This window comes from Lipophrys pholis (assembly GCF_963383615.2).
Source record: "Lipophrys pholis genome assembly, chromosome: 6".
In the NCBI taxonomy this organism is placed as follows: Eukaryota; Metazoa; Chordata; class Actinopteri; order Blenniiformes; family Blenniidae; genus Lipophrys; species Lipophrys pholis.
Genome location: NC_137629.1, coordinates 9196705 through 9210122, shown reverse-complemented (window position 1 = coordinate 9210122; position 13418 = coordinate 9196705). Strand labels below are relative to the sequence as shown.

At 41.6% G+C, this 13418-nt stretch overlaps 2 protein-coding genes across 7 annotated transcripts in view; one reads left to right on the top strand and one right to left on the bottom strand.

Moving 5' to 3' along the window:
* ccdc142 (coiled-coil domain containing 142) overlaps positions 1-4255 on the bottom strand; it is a 76213-nt gene extending 71958 nt beyond the window's left edge. The window contains exon 1 of one of the 2 annotated variants that reach the window (XM_080466386.1): positions 3805-4255. The gene's annotated coding sequence lies outside the window, so the exon portion shown is untranslated. The remainder of the gene's footprint in view (positions 1-3804) is intronic. The other variant, XM_080466385.1, reaches the window with a different exon arrangement.
* A 53-nt stretch (positions 4256-4308) lies between these two features.
* tmem129 (transmembrane protein 129, E3 ubiquitin protein ligase) lies at positions 4309-12380 on the top strand. 5 transcript variants are annotated; one of them, XR_013935396.1, is made up of 8 exons: positions 4422-4806; positions 6148-6206; positions 8221-8478; positions 10796-10956; positions 11024-11183; positions 11271-11343; positions 11564-12183; positions 12244-12369. XR_013935396.1 is itself a non-coding variant. In XM_080464955.1 (8 exons), the coding sequence occupies exons 1-8, from the start codon at positions 4602-4604 to the stop codon at positions 11746-11748; spliced, it is 1032 nt and encodes a 343-aa protein (XP_080321081.1). In that variant the 5' UTR covers positions 4422-4601; the 3' UTR covers positions 11749-12369. The 5 variants fall into 5 exon arrangements, 3 of the variants coding, with proteins under 3 accessions (XP_080321080.1, XP_080321082.1, XP_080321081.1); XM_080464955.1 differs by having other exon boundaries at positions 10796-10829; positions 10899-10956; positions 11564-12369; XM_080464954.1 differs by having other exon boundaries at positions 4309-4806; positions 11564-12380.
* The last annotated feature ends 1038 nt before the right edge of the window (positions 12381-13418 follow it).

Sequence of the window (13418 nt, the reverse complement as noted above, 5' to 3'; positions counted from 1 at the left end):
GTGCCGCCGCACGCCCCTAGTGGTCGTCACGGTCACCACACTGACCCACCAACGTTTGCCTCCACCTGGTGGACGTTCGAGGTCAAAACACCACCACCCTCATCTCTCCACACACACACACACACACACACACACACACACACACACACACACACACACACACACACACACACACACACACACACACACACACACACACACACACACACACACACACACACACACACACACACACACACACACACACACACACACACACACACACACACTGTACATAGTGTTTGCTGTTTAATAGATTAGATCTCGGTGTTAGATGTCGTTTGCTACTTGAATGTGTTGATTTATGAGACGATTTCAGAATTATTTATGAATTAATACATTTTTATTAATAAACGCCTGTTAGTTGAATTGAACGCTTCTTGGTGATTATTGTGTATTTATTGTTGACATTTCACTGGTTTGTAACAGTCTGTGCTTGGATCTCACACCTTCCATTCTATTTAAGATTGTTCTATTTTATACAGAAATATTAACTAACTTAAATAAACTTTTTACAAACAAGACTGATATTTTGGTATTAGCTATTTCCAGTTTATCTGGTGGTGCCCTGATTTATTATTAATACATAAATAACAAATTTATGCAAATTAATATATTTTTTTTATAAATTATTTTTGATAATTTATTTTTATTTTTTTAAGTAATTACTCAATTACTTTAGGAGTTGTTAATGAGTAAATGACCGTTTACTTCCATTAATAATTAAAATTTTTCATAAATTACTTCCAGTGATTTATTACTTTTAGTAATCTATTACTTACAGTAATTATATGCTAATAACCAACCATAAATCCCAACATTAATATATTAGGGGAAAAATGGTATCAAAATAGCAATATTATCATTTATCGCAATAATTTCGGGGACAATTTCTAATCCTGCAATATTGTTATCGTGAGAAGCCTACTTATAAGATATACTAAACCATTATTTAGGAATTTGAATTAATAGTTAAATTATTACAATTACCAGAATTAACAGTAAAGCTTGACGGATTTTGGAGTTCTTGACACAGAAGAGGTCGACATTTCATTGACCTTTGTGCACATTAATAAGACAACAAGTATGATTCGAAAAATTATATTGTATTATTGTGTGTGTGTGTGTGTGTGTGTGTGTTGTGTTTTACCTATCATATATCACAATTCAAAACATTCTATTATTGTTTATCCCACAATGTACATTAAAATACTCCAAACCATGTGTCCTGTATCAGAACTACATGTATGATGTTTGCAGGAAAGAAAACCAGGTGAAAATCAGTTTAGTATTTAGCGAGTTATGATTGATTAAAGTCGCTGACACTTCATTGCTCCTGCCAAACAGATTGAACTAAACGAAGCGGGCGACCAGACAAAGATGGTGGCTCCCCGCTCGCCAGCACCAATAGGGAATAGCGTTCGATGCGGCGTCTATTCTGTATAATGTCTATACAGTTGCAAGGCTACATGCTAAAAATGATTAAAACCGTACAATCATTAGTGAGCTGGAACGTGTGTGCGCAGCTCACGGCAGTGCCAAAGTTTCGGCAGTGCGGCACCAAAAGACTTTGGCCCAGACAGATGGTACCGACGAACAGAATTTCTTCGGCCAGAGGGAGCTGGCTGAAGAAAATTACGTCATTTTGTTTGGCAAGACCGTGGAGTGCTGAACATTCTTCTTGTTCTTATGGATTATAAGTCTGCCTTTAGGCACACTGGCAAAGCAACTCGCGCACCCAGCATATGTTACACACACACACACACACACACACACACACACACACACACACACACACACACACACACACACACACACACACACACACACACACACACACACACACACACACACACACACACACACACACACACACACACACACACACACACACACACACACACACACACACACACACACAGTTGTAGAGATTGTGATACAACTTCACAACATATGTAAACATACTAGCAGGACTGCAGGACTGTGTCTGCTACCTGATTTGTAAATAAAAGCTCCGATCACGTCGCCATGAATCCTTGAGACCTCTTCTAAAGAATGATTTTTTCCAAGCTAAAGACTATTCATTAAAAGTAATTTCAAATAGTGTATCAATGGAATTAAACTGTTCATTTCAATATACAGTAGAACCTCTGACAAGCGGACCAAGTAAGAGCGGACACTCTGTACTGGGTGGACACGTCACTGTGGGTGGACACGTCACTGTGGGTGGACACGTCACTGTGCATGGACACATATCTAACTGCTAACACACCCTAAAGAGCGGACAACCTGCCAAACGTGCACAACGGACAGGTTTTCCTGGCAAATTTCAAGCTGAGCGACACTGCAAGGGCCAAAATACTTGAGCTGGACCGGATTATTCGAATATTCAGACGTTGTGCTGGTGTCAGGAGATTAGTTTTGAGATCTGAATAATTGCTGCTTCTTTGCAGCATGGTGCTGCTCTGTGTGAAGCTCCTCTCTGTCAGCCCCTCCATGCTTTTCCCATTGCATGTCCGCAAACCGTGCGCGGGCCACAGGTGCGAGAAGATGGCATCCATACTACACTCTGGGCTCACTTCCGTGGGTGTTCCATAACGTAACGTAACAATACCGAAGCTATCTCTACTTCCGCTGCCCGGCGTTCTCCACCTTTCCTAAAGTAGCTTGTGTTTCACTTCAGGAGTTCTGAGCCTCTGGATCTTTATTGTGATTGTTCAGACATGGAGACGGAGGATCTCCTCACACAAGCGTCCAGTGGGCTCTGGCGCCTGACCACAGAGGGTCGGAGTGGACCCTAGCGCACAGGGGCGGATGACGATTTCGATGTTATGCGCACACGCTGCACGTGCAGCGCACACCACACACGCTGCGCACATGCAGCGCACACGCTGCACTGTTTAACAGCAGAGAACATAAGGCCCGTGGGACAAAACTAACCGTTTGGTACTATCTGTTTGATCTTGCAAAAATATAGAGAATTTCATTACAGACACTGTGACCACAACAAATAAAAACTTTCAAGTGTAAATTTAAAGGTTATTATAGCAATATTTTACCAGTCTGGTCCACTTAAGATGAAACTGAACTGTATGTGGTCCCTGAAGTAAATTAAATCTTATTTCATTATCATTTTGTATACATCTTATACACATGTAAATTTATATTGTATACATCTTTGTATTGGTTCAGTTATCTACTTTTGAATAACCATAACATATTTGGTGTTTGGTTCATTCAATATCAACTGGTCCTACAATTTGTCTTCGTGACCCGTCCCTCCGAAGAGAGGACACCTGTCTTCAGGGGACACTTGCCCGTAGGTTTTAGGGTGTCCCTACATCATACATTTTACTGTATTAATATATTACGTTAAACTTATATTTTTACAATATGATGTTGCATTTTAAAATAAAATCTATTTGAAAATAAGAATTAAACCAAACATTCTCTCATTTCAAGTTGGAATAACTCCAAAATCTTTAGTTGTATGGGGTCATTCCACATGACAGCGATAGTAGGCCATCCCAGAATACCACTCAGTTGTTATTAAGGAATTCTGATGTGTCATGTCAAGATAAAATAATGCCTTTTTATTTTGAAATGATACATGCAGGCTCTCCAGGGCGTGAGTGAGTCGTCCCCCCCCCCCCGTTCTAAAACATATTACAAAATCTGAGGCTTCAGAAAAAAGATGATTATAAGTAGAGTGTAATTTCCACAGCTGAAACAGTTATTGTTAGTCACGGGTACATGTACACTCACTTTCTTCAGGAGGCTGTGAAAACGTCCCTTCAGATCTGTCACAAAGTAGATTTCAACATGTTAAGTCATCGTGTCCTCGGTTCAAGCGTCGATAGGTTCATCACAGACTGTGAGCTTCAGCCCGCCGCACCGACATGCCCGGTGATCAAATAACAGACTTAGTCTGTCTGTTCTCAGATGTGCTCGTTAATCCAGCCTGAAATAACTCCCTACACACCGGTGTTTCGAAATCAGTGGTTTCCATGTTAACTTGTGGCCGACTGCCATTAGCGTCCCCTGTTGCTGCTCGTAAAAGCAGATGTTCAAAAGCGACATACAAGCGGAATTGGGTTAGAGTTAGGGTAGACAGCTACAGGGTTCTGTCGGGTATTAATAGTATTAACGAGGGACGCTAGGAGAAGTCGGTCAGCAGGTAACACGGAAACCACTTAATCTGAAACACCAAAAAACTATTGTAAACTCCGGAAGTAAGCCGGATGTGACGTACCACAGCCAATAAACAGTGACCCTGGTCTTTTTCAGCGTCACTTGTACTTCATTCTTTACGTGGATAAACTAAACCACAGAACCCCCCCCCCCCCCCCCCCCCCCCAAATCGATGTTTATTTCAGTGATTTGGTATTCAAAAATAGAATCAGACAGTCGAGTGGTGTACTTCCTGTGCAGCTTGTACTCCAGAACAGCAGACGGAAGCAGTGACCCTCCTTCAGGTTAATACTGGAGTCGCAGAAGAAGAAGTTAATGCGGACGTAAACATGGACTGACTGTAACACAGAAAGTAACAGTTGCGATCCAACATGGAGAGCCAGGAACTTTCCTTCACTTTAGCCTATTTCGCTTTCTCACTCTGCTTTGTGTTCACACCCAACGAGTTCCGCTCGGCTGGGTTAACCGTCCAGAACCTGTTTCAGTCCTGGCTGGGCAGTGAAGATGTGGGTTTCATCCAGTACCACGTCCGGAGGACCAGCGCCACCCTTCTGGTCCACTCCGCTCTGCCTTTAGGTGGGTAAGAGTCTTTAGTCTGGTCTTTAGTTCTGGTTCTTCTACAAGCTCGTCTTTAGGGAAGTCAGTGTCTTCTGGGCTACCTGCTGGTTATTAGGTGGGTCTTCTGGGCTTTTTGCCTCTACACGGAGTTTGCATGTTCTTCTCACATTCTTCTAACATTCGTCTCGTGTTCTTTGTTTTTCTCATGTTTTTCTCACGCTCTCTTTATGTTCTTATGTTTTTCACATGTTCTCACTTTCTACTCATGTTCTCAGGTTTTTCTCAAGTTCTTCTCACTTTGTACTGATGTTTTTCACATGTTCTTCTCATGCATGTTCATGTCATGTGGTCTTTCTTTAGCTTGTGCCTGTTTCTCAGTATCTCGGTACGTCCACTGTTATTTTAAGGACTCACTCCACCATGGTGTAGTAGTTTGCACTCTCACCACATATCGAGATTGTCCCTGGTTTGCGTCTGGAGTTCCAGAGCTTGTCTTTGTAGAGTTCGCATGTTGCTGCCTCCTCCTCCACACCCCAGAACCAAACTCCGGAACATTGAAGATCGGGACTTTTGTGCTGCTGCACCACGTCTGTGGAACTCCCCACCCAGCCACCAAAGGACCCCACAGACTGTGGATTCTTTTAAAAAGCATCTGAAGACTTACCTCTTTAATGACGCTTTTAACTATCTTTATTGACTCTTTTCAAATATTTAAATTTTGGTGTTAGTGTTTCTTCTTTTTAATGTGCTTGTAGCACTTTGAGATTTCTGAATGAAAAGTGCATTAGAAATTAAATGTATTATTATTTATTATTATGTTCTTCCTTTTCATGTGAGAGATTTATCCAGGTAGTTTTCTCTCACAGTTGAAAACATACAGTGACGTTAAATGGTTATCCTGTTGCATGAATGGGTGGCAGATTTAATCCTGTTTTATTATTGTTTTAGTTTTTATTAAGAGTTGTACAATAATGATTGTATTTGTTTGATGTATGATCAGTTAATCCTCCAAACCCTACAGGGTGACATGTTTGCAGCTGATAACTCAGACACAGCTGATTGTGGATCACATGTTCCTCTAATGAACTGCTGATGTGTTGCTGTGAATCCATCCACCATGTCCTATTGAACAACTAGAGTGACTTTGACTGTTGAGGAACAGTAAACATTCAGTCTTTGGTTTTGTATTGTTATTACCATAAGTTTAAAATCTTTTTTTGGTGAAATCTAATTTGCAGCATATGATATATTCCGTTTTTAATTATTTTGAGCTTAGGAGAACCAAAAATCTTTGCCTTTTATATACAGCCTTTTTGAACTGTGACATGAACATATTCCTGCTATGTTACATTTCTTCAGGGTACTACATGGGGATGTGCATCGCTGCTCCAGAGAAAAACCTGCTATATGTGCACCAGGTTTGTCAGTTTTTCTTTTTTGTTGTATTTGAGATCGTATAAGAGACATGTCTAACAGGCTGATGCGACGTGATGGCTGGTCCTCTCCTCGTAAACTCTTGCATTGTTTGTTCAGTGTATGTTCACAATAATCATCTTCAACAGAGTGATCATTCCAAGTTTTGATGTCTGTCTCAGTAAAGAAACACAATGGACTTTACTGGTGTTATTTGCTGAATTCTGCATGAGCTCTTAAAGCCCTGGGGCCTCATTTATAAAGCAAAGCTTAGGATCCATACGAAAAGTGTACGTGTGCCCAAAATGCTGAAAAGGGTGTACACTTAAAAAATGATCTGATTTATTCAACCGTGGGCATGCACACCTGTAAGCACTTTTCCCTTCATAAATCACAGTCCACCTGGAAGGTTGTGCAGTTCATATCCTGCTCCCAAAATGCCCACATTGGACTTGCTTATGTAGCCATCTCAAGTTTGTAACACACTTGCATTAAAGTATAATTAGCAATTTCTTGGATTTCATCAATGATTCTATCAATGGGTGTTAGTATTTAAGCTGTGAGTGCTGATCGGTAGTAGAATCACCAGTTTCACCAGATATTTCATGTGCACTGACATCTTGAATCTTCTCTGTTTGATAATCCACTGAAGCCCACGGTCATCTCTTTTGCTGGTGCATCTTCTCCTGCCACATTTTGCCCTTCCACTCGACTTTCCATTGATATGCTTGGACACAGCACTCTGTGAGCAGCCAGCCTCCTTAGCTATGAACTTTTGTGGCTTACCCATCCTATGGAGGGTATCAATGATGGTCTTCTGGCCAGTTGTCAAGTCTGCAGTCTTCCCCATATTGAACCGAACTGAGACAATTTAATGACACCTGGGGAAACCTGTGCAGGTGCTTTGACTTTGGTAGATGATTTGTGTGACTCTCAGTTTAAAACATTCATTCATGCCCTGCAAAATTTGGGCTGATTTCTTAACAGTATTCGCATTTTTTGAATTTCTGTTTTCATGGGTTTAATGAGCCCAAATTATGTCAAAATAAACAAATACTTGAAATTATTTGAATTGTGGGCCCTGAATCTTTATTCTATGAAAGTATAGCTTTTTGAATGGCATTATGGAAATAAATAAACTTTTCCATGACATTCTAATTTTTTGGAAAGGGTCTGTATAATATTTGGTGGTCACAGTAGTGGCATCACTAATGAAAGAAAAAACAGTGACTGGCAACAGGTCGTCACCGCTGTACACCACGTTCCAAATTATTATGTAAATTGCATGTAAGTGTCATAAAGATTAAATTATTTGTTTTTCAATTAAACTTGAGGATGGCATTGTGTGTCAGGGCTCTTTGGATCACTGAAATCAATCTCGGACACCTGTGATAATTAGTTTGCCAGGTGAGCCCAATTAAAGGATAAACTCCAAAAGAAAAAGGATCTCTCTGCGGCCGAAAAGCGTCAAATAGTTGAATGCCTTGGACGAGGTATGAAAACCTTTGATATTTCACGAAAACTTAATCGTGATCATCGTACTGTTAAGAAATGTGTGGCTGATTCAGAGCTCACAGGGGTTCGTGCAGATAAAGACACAATGGGGAAGATTTCGGCCAGAGGAATACATCGGATGAAGAGAGCAGCTACTGAAATGACATTACAGAGCAGCAAACAGATATTTGAAGTTGCTGGTGCTGCTGGTGCCTCATGGCTCACTAAAGTAACACATCTATAACACTGCTGGCTTGGATGTTCATGATCATGTGGATCAATAAGTCTGATATTTGATGACATAAATTATATAAGATGAATCACAACCTCACCATATCCATCTCCAAAATGTGCGTGCCCAAGGTTTATGGTTGGCGTACCGGTGCACACATTTTTCCATCAAGTTTGTTTTTATAAATCCCAAAGTTTGCATGGGAAGTGGCGTGTGCATTTTTCAGGCCTGGTTTGTGCACAAGCAACATTTCTAAATGAGGCTCCTGGTCTTTGTGACATGTGTTTCACCAGGTGAGCGGCCTCTGGAGAGCCTTCCTCCTCCTCTCTCTCTGCCTGCAGCTCTCCAGTTGGATGCTCATATTTTACTGGTCCCTCAACAATTGGTTAAACCACCCCATCAGTCAAGCCTTGCAGGCTCATGTACGACCCGCCTTTCCTGGGTGGGGCTCCATAGCGACCAGCATCAACACCGAGTTCAGGCGCATTGATAAGTTTGCCAGCGGACCACCTGCAGCTCGAGTTCTCATTACTGACAGCTGGGTGTTGAAGGTGAGAAAAGTGTCTGATGAGCCACTACTGTATGAAAGTGTTTGTCCTCACCTCCATGAGAAGAAGTGTTTCCCAGTCTTCCAGTGATCAATTGTGATATGTGATAATCTCAGTGAGAGGGCTATGGAGTCCTCGTACTGCCCACGTGTGACAACAAAAGAGATGACAGCCTGAGTCTGAGTCTGGGTAGTCCAGATTTTGAGGTTGTAATAAAATGGTCCATATTTATAGATAGGAGAGCCACACCATCCAAAGTGGGATGATGCCACCCCTCCTTATCAGACCAGTTTCCCCCCAAAACTGTTCCAACTGTTAAGGTAGCCCACATTGTTTTCCGATTTTATGTCCAACAAAGTGTTGTTTAAAAAAAAAAAAGCATTAAAACTATTCATATTGAATGTACCCAATGAAACCATTTCTAGCTGTTTTAAAACCAAGTCAAATAGCACAGTCAATATCCTATCAGGGATCCTCAATAGGTGGCCCGCGGGCCGGAGCCAACTGTCTGGCCCGCGCCGGCCCATCAGCTGCACATCAACATGAAATAAAGTAGGATTTGTGGGGGAAAATGCGCTGCTCTAACTTGTTTGGACCTCATCCCACACTGTAGTCGGGAGCCGGAGCCTGTGCGTGTCTGATGTAATCACGTCAATGCGCGCTCTCCTCAGACATCCACAGATTTCAATTTCACGACCCACGAAGTCAGTCAAGATTAAACAAAGAAACAACACGAGCTGCAGCGTGAAAAAGTGCAAAGTCGGTCAGGAAAAGCTTCAGTTGAACTCTGACTGGACTGAACAGGTTAGTTTTATATTACCGGCCCATGCTTGATCTGCAGCAGACCAGAGATGTGCGCTGCGGCGGGCCGTAGTGTATCGTAGTTTTCTATCATTAATCAGTCAGGAATGTGGTGAATCGGCGGAATTTAGTATTTTCAGTTGTGGATTTTGCTATGAGAGATGTGTCCAGCCGCCAGAGCACACCAGAGGAAGTGAGTCACCGTCTCAGGTGCGTCTGGTGGAGGCGGGTGTTTGCCCAGGGCGTAAAACAAGTCAGGGTATAAACTGGGTATAAAAACATATGACTCCACACACCTCAGTTATTCTACCAACAGCTACTGAACAGTTCACACACTCCAGATCGCTCAACATTCAGAGAAATTCCATGGAGTTGATCAGAGAGGAGGATGCTGTCACGATGTATAACACATCAACACACATCACTACTAATCCACACGCTCAGATACTAACTTCAAAAATACAGGTGATTCTTGATATTCTTGGAAGATTTATTGGAGCCAAAATATGTTCCAGGAATGTCAGGCCCATTTGAGAACTATATTCAGATCCATTATGTCACATAAAGAATGTCAGGAATGTGGCAGGAATGCTGGAAAATTATATTGGTAACTGTCGGATAATACTGCGACAAGAAGAGTGGAGGATTTAGTGAAGGGCTCTTCACCTCTGATCAGTGACTTAAAGAAACAGAATCCAGAAACAGACTTTCTACTGCAACATACATCAGAGGGATTTCCTCATCCCATCACTTTTCTCACTGATTCGTCAGTGAATTCATAATTTTTAGTTTATTTGGCATCTAACTAGTGTATTATAACAAAAATTACAACAATGGTAATAATACGTTTTTATACTTCAAATGCAACAGACCACAATTAAATAGAATAAATGCATGAAATGAGAACAGAAACCAAAGCAGCACTGAAACAACAATTCTGGAATTTAAAAAGTAACAAACTGTAAATCTCTCCCTGTATTTCTGTCTCGGTCTCTCTGTATGTAAATAATTAGATAGCTGGTTTTGCGAGTCCTTTTTTGGTTTTACACTTACTTTTTTCAAGAATTCTTTTTTATGTGACCCTCAACACATGTTTTTAAAATCCCAGGCTTAAATTATTACTACAACCACCTTGAGTACTATTACTCATAATAATAATGATGATAACCACAATAATAATAGTAGTAATTGTAACAGTAGCTAACATTTGCAATTAAAATAACTTTTACTGACATTTTGCAAAAAACCTGTGACTGTTCCGGCCCTTGGTTCGGCATGCTGGTCTGATATTGGCCCTCGGGGGGGAAATAATTGAGGACCCCTGTCCTACATGAACTGAAGTAATCCCTTTAAAAAGTCAAAATTACACCAGTTAGAGTAAATTAAATGCAGAAAAGGAAAAGCCCACAGTCCACCAACAGAACATCTGAACATCTAGAATCTGAGGTGCAGAATATGAAACCAATGTGATGAAGGCAATAAAAGGCAACCATATCTCCATCTTTTCTTCTGTGTTCAGGTGTCCACGTACCACATCTACATGGCCTTACAGAGTGAGTGTTATGTGACTGTGACAGAATCCAGACAGCACCAGTTTAGTCCAGACCTGGCCTCTCCGACAGAGATCCTGACCCTGAGGGTGGAAAGCACCAACCCCAATGTCAAACCATTCACTATCAGGTACACAACTGCACAGGTCTGTAAAAACCTTGTCAGGTCCAGCCAATCACACTGCTTCTTTCCCTAGTGTGAACTCTTCAGAGTATGCAGAGTTTAGAGACAAGCTCCGAGCTCCAATTCGCAACTCAGCCAACGTGGTAATTCACCAAACCATCAGTGATCTCTTCCTGGAAACATTCAGAGCTCAGATAGACCTCAATCCTCCATACAGACTCCCCCGAGGACAGGTATACTTTTCCTCTGTGTCGTGTGTGAAAAGATGAAATGCTCATTTAAGTTGTGAAGTGAGTAAAATAAGCTTTGCATGTGTACAGGAGGTGGAGTCCTGCATCGGCTGTATGCAGACACCTGCCAACACCAAGCTGGTCAGACTGTGTACCGCAGCAGGCAAGACACTTCCTAAATTTAACTGGAGTTCCAGTAAATGTGGGACAACTATATATAAATATATTTTTATATATACTATATAAACTGAGTTGTTGTGTTATCTTTATTTTAACACAGATCTTTAGAAACGCTGCAGATCGCCGAGTTAGTCAGGAGCAAAGGGAGTATATCGGGTAAATGAGTGTGTGGCCCTCACTAATCTGCGTGTATTTGTCCCCAGACACAGACGAGGACTCGGAGTGTGAGCAGTGTTTTTGCAGACCCATGTGGTGTCTGTCCTGCCTGGGTCGGTGGTTTGCCAGTCGTCAGGACCAGCAGAGACCTGAGACATGGCTGTCCAGCAGAGTCCCCTGTCCCACCTGTAGAGCCAAGTTCTGTGTGCTGGACATCTGTACTGTCGGATGAGAAGACATCCTCACCCTTACTTCTTTTTACCTTTATCCTCAGATCTTTATCTTGTGTTTTTATGCAGCATTGTACAATGAACAGGAGACATGACCCAGCTGCTTCTGCTATAATCTGCTTCAGTGTGGGTGATGGATGTGTTGATGATCATTTTGTCAGTCCATCTGACATTAATTAAGTCAATCAACCAAATAGTTGGGCAATAATGTGGGAGAGACTAAAGTTGCAGTGTGCAGTTTAGTCGTCTGGGTCATTTGTGTTTTACCCCTGCTCTGCATGGCTCCGGTTCATGCAGCACGCTCTATGTGTGTAAAGTTAGAAAACTTCACACATGTGAACTATGAATACAGTGTTTTACAAAAGGTGAAAAAACAGATAATAGTTACAAACTGCTTTCCAACAGCAAAATTAAAGCAAATTATTGCCTGGCTTACAGTTTTCTCTCATGAAAAAACACTGGCAGAGAGGTGAGGCAGCGCTCCTGATTCACATCAGGTGCTTAATCACTTCTCTGCCCATAAAGGAGGAGCCACCCAGAGACAAGGATGACAGGTGGAGGATACACAGTGCTGAGTCTGTGTGTGTGAGTTTTGATTTAATTTAATAAAAGTATGGTTTTGGAAAGATCTGTCTCTTTGCCTCTGTGGGTGAACCTGATGGTGACGTGCATCACGGCCACACTGGCTTCTTGTCGGGCCAACAGAGCGCGAAGGAGCACCCCAGGAGCACCGACTCCAAAAACAGACGCACATTTTGTGACTGCGCGCCAACTGTGCAGTCTGCAGTTGCGTCTCGCAGAGAGCATGGGAAGGCCTTTTAAGTATTTAAGTACCGTTGTACTTGGTGGATTCAGCCAATCAGCTTGTCGGGACAGAACAGCCCAATTTACATAGTTAATTGGCAGGGAGAAGCACACAGGACACAGAAAATGCACATATATGACGCAGTCGTTGTATTTATATATATATTAAAAAAAAATCTTGCTTGCTTCCAGCAGGGGTGGGCAGCATCCTGGTGCCTTCTATTGGCCGACCACCACTGATACATACATACATACATATAAATAAACGCAGACATAAACATAACCATTACCCCAACTTTTGTTGGTGAAGGCAATAAATATGTGTTAAAAAATAAGGTAACATGACTGGACAAGAGGAAAGGAATATGTTTCATTTTGGAGATTTTTTCATTCCACCTTTCTTAAAGTTGCTGCTTGTATTTGATTATTGGGGATAAAATTGTATATAGTATTAAAGATAACTTTCAGTTGGATTTTTTTTCTTTTATAATTTGAAATTTATGACACAAGTCCCCCAAAAATACAGCTCTTGAGCAGCATCACAAAAAGCAGGACATTGCATTGATGGCCATAGTGATTGACAACCATTCTCCTTGCCTTCTTTCTACATAGCTTTACAACATACATCGATATTAGGGTTTAACGGCACATATACCGTTAAAGAAGATTTATTACCCACAGACCGTTTTGACTATGTGTGTCAATATGATCCATCATTTGTTTGGATTGAAGGTGGATGAAATCCTGACAGCTCTGAGCCTTCAGGAGCATGCTTAGACACGCGCCAACTCTCTCTCCGGGGGTTAGTGAAAAAGACTTGCCATTGCTTTGGAGCTGGTCAACAACCTGCCCGTCATGTTCTTTGATG